General features: G+C 40.0%; 1 protein-coding gene across 1 annotated transcript; it reads right to left on the bottom strand.

The window, feature by feature from the left end:
* Window positions 1–6125: 6125 nt before the first annotated feature.
* LOC128534546 (zinc finger protein 271-like) lies at window positions 6126–9342 on the bottom strand. Its single transcript, XM_053509015.1, has one exon. It carries the CDS (start codon window positions 8414–8416, stop codon window positions 7148–7150), a length of 1269 nt encoding a protein of 422 aa, XP_053364990.1. The 5' UTR covers window positions 8417–9342; the 3' UTR covers window positions 6126–7147.
* Window positions 9343–13257: the final 3915 nt, after the last annotated feature.

Below are 13257 nucleotides of genomic sequence, written 5' to 3'. Positions count from 1 at the left end.
GAGGCACGTGAAATTAGCGAGGCCTTTAGGGGTGCCAGCGGCAGTGGTCAGGTGCAGGCACGTGCAAAGGGGGGGCGGAGGGTGCTTAAGCACCCGCCCCTTTTCTCCAGGATGCCTCAAGTGCCCTTTTCTTGGATTTTTTTATTTTATTTTTTGCTGTTATTATTCTTTTTTTTTTTTTTTTTTTATGTGTATGTGCGTATGGAGCCCTGTCTTTGCCCATCAGCAATAAAATGTAACTATTAATCTCAATTTTGCTAAATAAAAGGATCTGGATTGCACCAGTGTTACAGTGTTACAGGGGGTCTGTAGCTTTGTCCACCATTTTAGGGAACATGTTTTTGTCAAAGTAAGTTACAGGACTTTTCCCTTCTTTTCTGGAGGGCTTTTATTTCACTAAAAACGATCTAATATGGATATCCACATAATTATGGATTATTATATTCATGATATAAAAAAACACTTCTTTAAGAAAATATATTAAGTAACAGATGATATTAGGTTTATATTTCAAATTAGATAAAATGCAAATTTTACATCAGTAAAATTATTGTATCTCTACAGTTTAAACATTTAATAAGCACTGCATGTGCATGTTTGTGTGTTTTATGTGTATAGATTTTTTTTATACATTCTGACCACCCCTGTCTTTTGTACTACTAATATCCTGGTTTCAGTTTATTTCACAATTTTTTTAATCTGTTGATTTGTGGTTCCAAGCATTGTCACCAATCTTTTTACATACTTTTTACACTTCTTTAATCAGCTACCTATGGACTTTTTAATGTCTACAGTCTCAGTACAACACAGCCCTGCCCTCCAGCACTATCAGCAACAGGAGCAGCATTAATCCCTCAACAGCAACATTGTACGCCATCAGGTAAAACATAGGCTACATTTGCTTTGCATTGTCCCCACCTGATGACAGTCATACAGTATGATGCAATTTCGTGAGTTGTTGTTATTCAGCCTGTTCTATCTTTTTTAACTTTGAGCACCCGCCCCATTAAACGTCTCTGCACGGCCCTGGTCAGGTGTATCCCCGGACCCAGAGCACTGGACATAGCAGGTAATCTTAGGGTTCTAGGACAGAATAGGTTCTCAAAGATAGTGGTACATGCTGGTATATGCCTTCGTCAGTCAGAGGATAGCAAGGGTAAATTTACAGAGGTGTTTAAACTAGCGAAGGCAATGTCCAATGAAGTAATATGCTCTGGTCCCATCCCAATGAGACATGGCGACATAGCTTACAGCAGGTTATGGTTGCTGAACCGCTGGATGTCCAGGTGGTGCTCCGAAAATAATGTGGGCTTCATAGACAATTGGAAGACCTTTGAGGGCAAAGCTTGCCTGTTAGGGCGGGACTGTGTCCATCCCACTCGGGAAGGTGCTGCTCTTATTTCATGTAGTCTCAGAAGAGGCCTAGATAATCTGTGACAATCCAGAGCCCAGGCCAGGGAGCAGACAGACAGGCTAAACCAACCGTCTGCTAGCTGCATAGAGTCGTCACTCAGGGTTCATCATATTGAGACTGTATCTGTTCCCTGAGCTAAGCAAAAATGTAGAAAGCCTCAGAAAGTCTGTTTTAGTAATTTAATTAACATAGATACCACAAACTCGGATCACACTGAATGCGCAGCCGGCACCTCTGATCTGAAGCTAGGAATTTTAAATGTTAGATCTCTGGCATCTAAAGCAGTTATTGTTAATGAAATTATCACAGATCAGGAATTTGATATACTCTGTTTAACTGAAACCTGGATTAAACAGGCTGAGTATGTAGCTCTAAATGAAACTAGTCCTCCTGGATACAGCTACATACACCAGCCTCTGCTAACTGGTAGAGGAGGAGGCGTTGCAGTTATTTACAATGATAATCTGTCTATCGTACAAAAACACAGACACAAATTAAATTCATTTAATGAAGTTCTCTATAGTAACATACAGTACAGGCCAAAAGTTTGGACACACCTTCACTCATTCAATGTGTTTTCTTTATTTTCATGACCATTTACATTGGTAGATTCTCACTGAAGGCGTCAAAACTATGAATGAACACATGTGGAGTTATGTACTTAACAAAAAAAGGTGAAATAACTGAAAACCTGTTTTATATTTTAGTTTCTTAAAAATAGCCACCCTTTGCTTTGATTACTGCTTTGCACACTCTTTGCATTCTCTCGGTGAGCTTCATTTCACCTGAAATGGTTTCCAACAGTCTTGGAGGAGTTTCCAGAGGTGTTTAGCACTCAGCTCACCCCAAACCATTTCGATTGGGTTCAGGTCCGGTGACGTGGAGACCTTTTTTTGTTAAGTACTGTAGACTGTAGACTAAGGGTTAATTGCTGGAGATTTTAATATTCATTTTGAGAATCCAGAAGACCCTCTGAGAACAGCATTTATGTCCATACTTGACTCAGTAGGAGTAAATCAGTGCGTAGTAGGACCCACTTAAAAAGCAAGTCCCACTTTAGATTTAATAATATTTTTCAGATTAAGTATAAGAAATTTATTCACAATTCCACTGTCTGAAGTTATATCAGATCACTATCTTGTCACCGCTCTACCATATTAAACATACATTCACATCAACTACCACACAGAGTTTTACCAGTAATCTCCCAGAGTTACCAAAACGATGCAAAAAAACTAGTTCATGCTTTTATCACCTCTAGGTTGGACTATTGTAACGCTTCACTGTCTGGTTGTTCAACTAGGTGCATAAACAAGCTTCAGCTAGTCCAGAATGCAGCAGCAAGAGTCCTCACTAGAACCAGACGATACAAGCACATCACACCTATCTTATCTTCACTTCATTGGCTCCCTGTGAAATTTCCCATTGATTTTAAAATACTACTCTTGACATATAAAATTTAAGACAATTAAATAGTCTCGCGCCACAGTATCTGAGTGAACTGCTAGTGTCTTACGATCCGCCATGCCTACTTCGATCAAAGGATGCAGGCTGCTTGTCAGTACCGCGTATTATGAAAACTACTGCTGAGCTTTTTCTTACAAAACCCCAAAGTTATGGAATAGCCTTCCAAATAGTGTTCGGGACTCAGACACAGTCTCAGTGCTTAAATCCAGGCTAAAATATTTTTAAACAAGCATTTTTATAAATAGATTTGCCTTGAGTAAAGGAGCAGATCTGGGGGACTCATGGATGTAGAGTATTACAGTGAACTGGTATGTTTAGATGCTGTCTTCCTCACTCTCATTGATCACGCAGGTTTGTTGACGGTGAGGTGATTGTTTGTTTTACATCTCAGGGAGCCCTCATGTCTGTGTTTCCTTCTGGCTCACCCTTTTAGTTATGCTGTTATAGTTAATCCCGCCAGAGTCTTTGCTTGCACTTTACAACAAATATACATTACATTATACACAATGTGACTGCAACCATACCTAACTGTTACCTCTCCTCTTCTGCTCTCCCCTCTCCTGTTTTCTCTCCCCCCTCTCTCTTTCCCTCTCTCTGTCGAGCTACACATGTTCCGGAGCTGCCAGTGATCCAGACTCCCTCCACCCTCCGGACCTGTCTGACCCATCCTGGTGCCCCATTTCTGTTTGGAGATCTCGTCACATGGATGCCCTGTGTGTCTCTTTGGGATGCGTCTGGTGTCTGGGGATGGTTTTACTCTACCATGAAGACAGTTCTGGCCCGGACTGGTGTTGACAGCTGTTTCTCTGAGCACTTGGCTGCAGTTGCTCGATAGGTCAGGACTAGAATTTCCTACAATTCTACCAGAGTCTTCAATAACTACCTAGACTCCATATTAACACCAATTAACATAAACTGTTATAGCTGAACTGGCTGCCACCTAACACACAGTATTAATGCAGATTAATTCATGCTACCTGTTTCACCCAAATGATGATGGGTTCCCTGTTGAGTCTGGTTCCTCTCAATGTTTCTTCCTATTATCATCTCAGGGAGGTTTTCCTTGTCACTGTTGCTTTTGGCCTGCTCACCAGGGACTATCTGACCATATTGATTCATGAACACTCACATTCCATACAAACTTAAATTATTCTTTTGATTGTGTAAAACTGCTTTGCGACAATGACAATTGTTATACAAATAAATTGCTATACAAAGAAAACTGAATTTAATTGAATTAAATTAACCAGTGTGTTGGAGTCATCCATCTGTGTATTGAAGGAAAAGGGTCTCTTTAATGGAGGCAGAAAGTAGTTTCTAATTTAACAGCCTGTCAGAAGATGTATCTTGCGGCATACGTCTGTGAATTCTTTACTAAACAAGAATATGTAATATAAATCCTGAATCATGAGTCAATTGATACGTCATGAAATAGGATTGAAATTCATAGTAATGAAAAAGACTGGTAATTGACATTTAAAACTGTAAAGTTTAAAAGTTGCGTAGCTGAAAAAGCGAGTTGCTCAGTCTGTCCACTGTGCTTCGATAAGCTTTTCTGACACCAGGAAAGACTCCCACACACGCACACACACACACACACATACAGTCTGCTAGAAAGTTTCAGTCTCTGTTTATTAACAGCAAAAACAGGGTTTTTATTATCTGTGCCATTTACATATGTTACTACAAAGAACATAAACCCATATAAATGTCCTGGTAAGATTCTGATTCACAAAAAAGTGTAAGTTGAATAGGTATCTGTACATAGACAAATCAGGGGGTGTTGGCTTGAGACAGAGAGATGTAAATAGAGAATGAGAAGATGAGAGTGGGAGCATTAGCACCTTTGAGAACAGATGCATGAGGAGAAAAGAAGATAACAGCAGGGAAGATTTAACACATTAAATCTTGTGTTCTTGGTTTCCTGCATAAGATATCTCTGACTGCTCTTATTTATATTCATGTATATACATATTTACACCCTCATATTTATACTACTATGCTATCTCTGTGGCTTAAACGGGACCTGGGTCCTAATTTCGTACCAGAACATGGAAGTGTGCTGGTATGACAATAAAGCTCCTTGAATCCTTGAATCCTGAATCTATGAGGAAGAGAGCAAGAGAGTAGAAATAACTCCTAAAACAATAAAATAATTCTTTTACATTAACCAATATGTATTTGCAGCAAAAAAAAAATCAAATTTTTAAAACATATTAATCTGAATTTCTAAAAAGAAATTCATTTCTTTACATTTAGAATGACGATCACCATAAAACTTTGCTGAACTGCATTTAAGCATGCTTTTAATGGCAGAATTATTGAAAATGTTTTATTTAAACAATCCTGGCAACCTCTTCTTTTACGCTCCACATACACTGGGCCCCCGAATTGACAGTTTTTGTTCTGAAGATTTAGGTGATCACATCCAATTAAATGACACCCAGCCAGAAACCACACTTTAAACTTGCTTCAGAGTTGCAGAGTCTGCAATTTCAAATGCCCTGCATGATTATAATGAAATATGAATGATGTCTTCTGGCTGTGAGTAACAGATTAAATTCCCGGCCAGGCTTGATTCCACTCTCTGTGTGCATGGAGTCTGCATGTTCTCCCCGTGCTTGGTGGGTTTTCTCCAGATACTTCGGTTTCCTCCCCAGTCCAAAGATATGCAGGTTAGGCTGATTGGCATTCCCAAATTGCCAGAAATGTGTAGATGAGTATGTGGGTGTACCCTGCCTCGTGCCCTAAGCCTCCTGGGATAGGCTCCAGATCCCAGCGACCGTGAATACAGGATGAAGCGGTATAGAAGATGAGTGAGTGAGTGAGATAATGTAACTTTGTAATGTTATTTATGACAAAATAACTTGCTTTTTGAAGAAGCTCACAGTATTTGGGAACTGGGTATGGAATTAAACTCAGCTCACCATAGCCCAACACCCATCCCTCTCTTGATGTACAGTGCCTCACCAAAAAAAAAAAAGCTTTGATTTCTGCACACAATGTGTCCAGTTCCTTCCTACCAAATTCAAGCCCTTTTTTTAAGGAGTCTCACAAACAAGTGTTTTTTTTTTTATAAACACACAGCTGTTTAGTCCCAAACCATCACAGTGTTATCACAGTATGTGCGTGTATAGAAATGGTCTTACTTTGACTGTTGACTTTTTGCCATGCAAGTTCTCCCTGTGTTCAAGTGGTCTCCATTCATGATCCCCCCCGGAACACAATTCTTTCACAAAGTTGACGGTACAGTACCCCCTTCCAAGATATGATAATTTGAAGATTACTTAGTCCAGTTGAAGGAATTTTAAACCTCTTCGATTATTCCATGCTTAATGAAGTCCAATAAATTGATGATGTTCTTCTAAAACTTTCTAATGTTGATTTTATATATTTTTTGTCTAACCAGTGTATTTAGACATGACTGTTACGACCCCTTTGTCTAGGGTTCAGGGCCGCAACAAAAGAAGAAAATAAATAAAAAAAAGAAATCCTTCACAACAGGATAGAGAGGGTGTGTGGTCTTTTATTTTACACACCACACACACAGACACACACACACAGGAAGCTCTTGGCTTTAGGGTTGGGCCAAGGCCAAAACAATAAACAAAAACCTCCCCCTATCTCCTCCCGCAAGCTAACTAACCTACCACAAAAAAAAACTATAAACAAAATACATAAACTAACCTAACTTCCTAACTAACACAAAAAACAGGAGAAAATGGGTTTTAAAGGAAATGGCACCCAACCCCTACTGCTTCCAACAAAAAAAGTATATACAACCAAACAGAAAACTATTTACAATATTTACAACAAAAACAAAACAAAGATAGAAACAAAAGAAAACCAACACTTTACAACTCACAACAATACCGGCGCGACTCAACAGTTTGCATACAACAGTCAACACAACACACATCTCCAACTCCCAACAATGCGCGCTTCCGGGTTTCACTGGCCAGCTTAAAAAGACGGGTTTCTTAACGGCCAGCCAATCCCGTCGCACGTCACAGCACGCTCAATCAGGGCGGGACCTCCTGCAGCAGGGAGAGCGAGAGAGAGAGAAAGGCAGGGAGAGAGAGAGCAGCACCAGCAGCCACGCACGCACGCGCACATACGTGCACTACAGCCGCACGTAACATGACAGCAATACATAACCACTTTGTAATGGTGTTATGACGTCTCTTCTGTGTGAATGCACTTGTGTCTTCGAAGACACTTAGAAGAAGCAAAACTCTTCCCGCACTGTAAACATGGATACGGCTTCTAACCTTTGTGAACGCTCTGGTGTCTCCGAAGATTACTCGAACAAGCAAAACTTTTGCTGCATTGTATACATGAATACGGCTTCTCTCCAGTGTGAATGCGTTGGTGCGTCCGAAGATTACTAGAATTAACAAAACTCTTCCCACATTGTAAACATGGATACGGCTTCTCTCCTGTATGAATGCGCTGGTGTGTTTGGAGGTTACCAGCACAAGTAAAACACTTCCCACACTGTGAGCAGTGATACGGCTTTTCTCCAGTGTGAATGAGCTGGTGTGTTCGTACTTCACCAGCAGAGGTAAAACTCTTCCCACACTGTGAACAGAAATAGGGCTTCTCTCCTGTGTGAATGCGCTGGTGTTGCCGAAGAGTACTAGACCTAGCAAAACCCTTCCCGCATTCTAAACATGGATACGGTTTTTCTCCTGTGTGAATGCGCTGGTGTGTTCTGAGGCTACCAGCAGATGTAAAGCTATTCCCACACTGTGAACAGAAATAGGGCTTCTCTCCAGTGTGAATGCGCTGGTGTGTCCGAAGATGATTAGAAGCAGCAAAACTCTTTCCGCACTGTAAACATGGATACGGCTTCTCTCCTGTGTGTATGCGCTGGTGTGTTCGTACTTCACTAGCACTTTTGAAGCTCTTCTCGCACTGTGAGCAGGGATATGGCTTCTCCCCTGTATGTATGCGCTGGTGTATTCGTACCTCACCAGCAGTTTTAAAGCTCTTTCCACAATGTGAGCAGGGATATGGCTTCTCTCTAGTGTGAATGCGCTGGTGTCTCCTAAGATGATAACAAGTAGCAAAACTTTGCCCGCACTGTGAGCAGGGATATGGCTTCTCTCCTGTGTGAATGCGCTGGTGTATTCGTACCTCACTAGCAGTTTTAAAGCTCTTCCCACAGTGTGAGCAGTGATATGGCTTCTCTCCAGTGTGAATGCGTTGGTGACTTCGTACCTCACTAGCAGTTTTAAAGCTCTTCCCACACTGTGAGCAGTGATATGGCTTCTCTCCAGTGTGAATGCGCTGGTGTCTCCGAAGATGATTACAAGTAGCAAAACTCCTCCCACACTGTGAGCAGGAATACTGCTTCTCTCGAGTGTGAATGCGCTGGTGTTGTCGTAGGTTACGTGCAGTAGTAAAACACTTCCCACACTGTGAGCAGTGATATGTCTTCTCTCCAGTGTGAACATGCTGGTCTTTTTTCAGATTATTTTGGTAACTTAATATCTTCCCATGACCTAAGCACTTGTAATTTTGCTCCTCCATTTCTTCATGAGATGTGTTCGGAGCAGATAATGCGTTCTTTGTACTTCTCACATTAAAATTTTTTTTGGTAAACGATGATAGTCTCTGACAGGAAAAAAGAAGAAAAAAAAAGACATGATTTTAATGACATTGTCCAGATAAAAAATAACCTCCTGCACCCCCACTATTTAAGCAAAACATACAAGATAATTATTAGGTATATACTGAAAAAATAAGTTTTAAAATGCTGCATAAAATGCTGTCGTCCTCTCATGTCGAGATCTTATGTTAATCTCTTCTTTGTCTCCTAGACAGAAATGAGCCATCTTTGAGACTTGAATTAGATTTAGATGTTTTCTGCATCTTCTCAAATGTGTCTCAAATATACAGTGTGTCATGGTCCTGAGTGTAGCCGCAAAAGTGAAAGGAAGGATCCAAGAGCAGAAAGCAAAAAATAGTGTGCAACTTACAGTCTCTGTGAACGCGCGAAGGAGCTTCAGATGATTCTGGGAGTGATGTCTGTAACCCAGACGTGCAGTAGCTCCACACATGCAAGAAATCCAAAAACGCTAGGCAGACATGTGGTCAGTGCACAACGCGGAAGTCAAAGCCGGTAATCCAAAACGAGCAGTAATTCCAAACCGCTAGGCAAGAACGAGGTCGATAACAAAACAGGATCAAAAACATTGTGAGCAAATGACAAAAACAAACGCGGGAATATTGGCATGAACGGCACAATAATCTGGCAGCGGGTGGGTGTCTTGCAGCGTCTTAAATAAGCGGATCTGATTAATCCAAATCGGCAACAGGTGAGCTTGCGCTGTGACTGAGGCGGCAAAATACAAGAGGCGGCGCGGAGCTGAAACCGGAGTAACTTTGATTACTTTCGGAGGAGCTATGTTATGGCTGAAATCCGACGTACTGTGACACAGTGGTGTGAAAAACTATTTGCCCCCTTCCTGATTTCTTATTCTTTTGCATGTTTGTCACACAAAATGTTTCTGATCATCAAACACATTTAACTATTAGTCAAAGATAACACAAGTAAACACAAAATGCAGTTTTTAAATGATGGTTTTTATTATTTAGGGAGAAAAAAAAATCCAAACCTACATGGCCCTGTGTTAAAAAGTAATTGCCCCCTGAACCTAATAACTGGTTGGGCCACCCTTAGCAGCAATAACTGCAATCAAGCGTTTGCGATAACTTGCAATGAGTCTTTTACAGCGCTCTGGAGGAATTTTGGCCCACTCATCTTTGCAAAATCGTTGTAATTTAGCTTTATTTGAGGGTTTTCTAGCATGAACCGCCTTTTTAAGGTCATGCCACAACATCTCAATAGGATTCAGGTCAGGACGTTGACCAGGCCACTCCAAAGTCTTCATTTTGTTTTTCTTCAGCCATTCAGAGGTGGATTTGCTGGTGTGTTTTGGGTCATTGTCCTGCTGCAGCACCCAAGATCGCTTCAGCTTGAGTTGACGAACAGATGGCCGGACATTCTCCTTCAGGATTTTTTGGTAGACAGTAGAATTCATGGTTCCATCTATCACAGCAAGCCTTCCAGGTCCTGAAGCAGCAAAACAACCCCAGACCATCACACTACCACCACCATATTTTACTGTCGGTATGATGTTCTTTTTCTGAAATGCCGTGTTACTTTTACGCCAGATGTAACGGGACACGCACCTTCCAAAAAGTTCAACTTTTGTCTCGTCGGTCCACAAGGTATTTTCCCAAAAGTCTTGGCAATCACTGAGATGTTTTTTAGCAAAATTGAGACGAGCCTTCATGTTCTTTTTGCTTAAAAGTGGTTTGCGCCTTGGAAATCTGCCATGCAGGTCGTTTTTGCCCAGTCTCTTTCTTATGGTGGAGTCGTGAACTCAATTGTTAAGTCAATTAACTGACCTTAATTGAGGCAAGTGAGGCCTGCAGTTCTTTAGATGTTGTCCTTGGGTCTTTGTGGCCTCTCGGATGAGTTGTCTCTGCGCTCTTGGGGTAATTTTGGTCAGCCGGCCACTCCTGGGAAGGTTCACCACTGTTCCATGTTTTTACCATTTGTGGATAATGGCTCTTACTGTGATTCGCTGGAGTCCCAAAGCTTAAGAAATGGCTTTATAACCTTTACCAGACTGATAGATCTCAATTACTTTTGTTCTCATTTGTTCCTGAATTTCTTTGGATCTTGGCATGATGTCTAGCTTTTGAAGTGCTTTTGGTCTACTTCTCTGTGTCAGGTAGCTCCTATTTAAGTGATTTCTTGATTGAAACAGGTGTGGCAGTAATCAGGCCTGGGGGTGACTACAGAAATTGAACTCAGGTGTGATAAACCACAAGGAGGGAAATCACTTTTTCACACAGGGCCATGTAGATTTGGAGTTTTTTTCTCCCTAAATAATAAAAACCATCATTTAAAAACTGCATTTTGTGTTTACTTGTGTTATCTTTGACTAATAGTTAAATGTGTTTGATGATCAGAAACATTTTGTGTGACAAACATGCAAAAGAATAAGAAATCAGGAAGGGGGCAAATATTTTTTCACACCACTGTATCTCATTACCTCTAAATCTCAGAGATGGTTCATATTTGTCTCGTTTGCAACTAACATATTTTTTGTTTCCCCAAAGCAGTGTTTCCCCACACATAAAATATACAGTAATTGTAAACTGTGCATTTGGGTTTTCTAATATGTTCTTATATGATCCTTTTTTTTTATTTTTTGCTTAGTCATGTGTGTATAGTTATTTAAAATGAAATGAAATTGAGTTTTTTATATTGAATATATTCTGCTGAAAAAAATGTCACTCTATATTGCACAGTCCTGACTCATATTCAGTATATTTATTAAAACATAATGCAAATAATGGCTAAAAATGCTTTGGGGTTAAAGGGCTAGGGTTCCCTGACAAAGAGTGCCATTTCCACTAAAGAGTGTTTAGTACTTTATTATATACTTCATTTTACTCATTATATATGGGTAGATGGAGGAGACAGTTCCCAGGTTGGATCTTTAAAATGAAGATATGTACTGTAGATATGTAGGTTGGTAACAACTAAAGTCAAGTACAAAATTGCTTTGTATTAGATAAATGTTTTATTTCGAAATCTAGCTTGTTTATTTTTAAAAAATCCAACCACCAGTTTTATTATTATACGGTACACCCAGGTGTCCCTAGTTAATCAACATGGCTAACCTTTTACAAATGTTTACACCTTAATAGATTTATTGAATTGAAACTGGTAAATGGCAAACTTACTTTGCATTCTGTACAAATATCATTACCTATAAATAACTAAAATACAATATACAGAATATTTTTTTATCGAGAAGTGAAGCAATGACATCATGTTTGTGTTCAGTGATTTCTGTATACACTTATAATTTAAGGCCAAACCTATTATTAATTATACATTCATGACTAAATGTTCAAAAAAATTTCATGGCCACCCTAACAGTACATACTAGATTCTTATAGACATAATTTTCCACTGTTTCTCCCACACAGGCTCTAAACCTGCAAATGAGGTGGCCAGTGTGTTAGAGAAATGTGCAGCGCACCGCCAGGCCTCGGTCTCAAGTCAGCAAAAACCACTTTATCCAGCATTCATCCACACCTTTAGGTGGCGGTACCGCACCACCTACTTGGCTGGATGCCGCAAATAAAAATTAAGAAAAGACCAAATAGACAAAGAATTGCAGACTTTGAACAAACTTGTTGGACATCCACCACAAGAGAAGACTGATGTAGCCGGTGAGAGAGAACTTTTTCTTGTATCTCTTACCTACAGCAAGCAACCAATTTTCCTTTAAAAATTCTCCTTTTTGACTGATTCTTTTCACTGGAAGATTGTTACAATACTGTGGCCTTTGTATAACTCCTGTATAAATCACACTATGAGTTGAGCAGTGTGACACTTAATATTTTGTATCATTTAGTTTCTTGGTTTGCCAATTTTTTCTGGTGTCTGTTGTATTGTGTAAATTGTATGCTGTTAATTGAGGATTTTTGATATGTTCAATAAAACTATAATATGTCTCATTTGTGTTTCATGCATCTCATTTATATTGGACTTTAATCTCATTGTGGTCTTATACATGGCTCATTTGCTTCTCCTTTAAATGGAGTTCTGTTTCTCATGTACAGTGAGGTCAATAAGTATTTGATCACCCTGTGATTTTGCAAGTTATCTTACTTAGAAATCATGGAGGGGTCTACAATTTTCAGCATAGGTTTATTATTATTGTGAGCGACAAATCCGGAAATCACATTGTATGATTTTTTTTTAACAATTTATTTGTGAATTACTGTGTCAAATAAGTATTTGATCACTTGCTTACCATTTGCTGACCCTGAAAAGACTTGTTATACGTCAGGTTATAAACGTGGGAGACAGCATTAGGGGTGTGTGTTTGCTGGCTTTACAGCTAAGTGGTGCTATAACTAAAGGCCTGTCCACACGGAGACGCGTTTCGCTGTATACGTATAAATTTTTTATCGTATTGGCGTTTCGTCCACACGGATCCGGCGTTTTAGGAGACTGAAACCGCTATTTTTTGAAACCGGGTCCCAAAGTGGATAAATCAGAAAATGACACCCTTGCGGTTTCGTGCGTACAGCCAATCCGTATATTTTGTGAGACGATGATGTCATCACATCACATGTCGGCTGCGTCACACGTAACAGCAACAACAATAATGGCGGACTACATGATTGTGTTCAAGTTGCTACAAAGCCTACTAGCTTTATTACAGCAAAATCTATTGCTTCTATGCAACTGTTATGAGCAACAAGCGATAATGGACAACACCATCTTGGTTCGTATACAGCGCGAAGGTTATGCGCATGCTCAAAGTCTTCTTCTC

The sequence above is a fragment of the Clarias gariepinus genome, chromosome 12, assembly GCF_024256425.1.
Source record: "Clarias gariepinus isolate MV-2021 ecotype Netherlands chromosome 12, CGAR_prim_01v2, whole genome shotgun sequence".
Lineage (NCBI taxonomy): Eukaryota > Metazoa > Chordata > Actinopteri > Siluriformes > Clariidae > Clarias > Clarias gariepinus.
Note: the sequence above shows the minus strand (reverse complement) of the source record. Positions and strands in the feature narration are given on the sequence as shown.

Excerpts from the sequence above, each read along its gene's own strand:
- LOC128534546 (XM_053509015.1), bottom strand. The coding sequence starts at position 8,416 with ATGGAGGAGCAAAATTACAAGTGCTTAGGTCATGGGAAGATATTAAGT.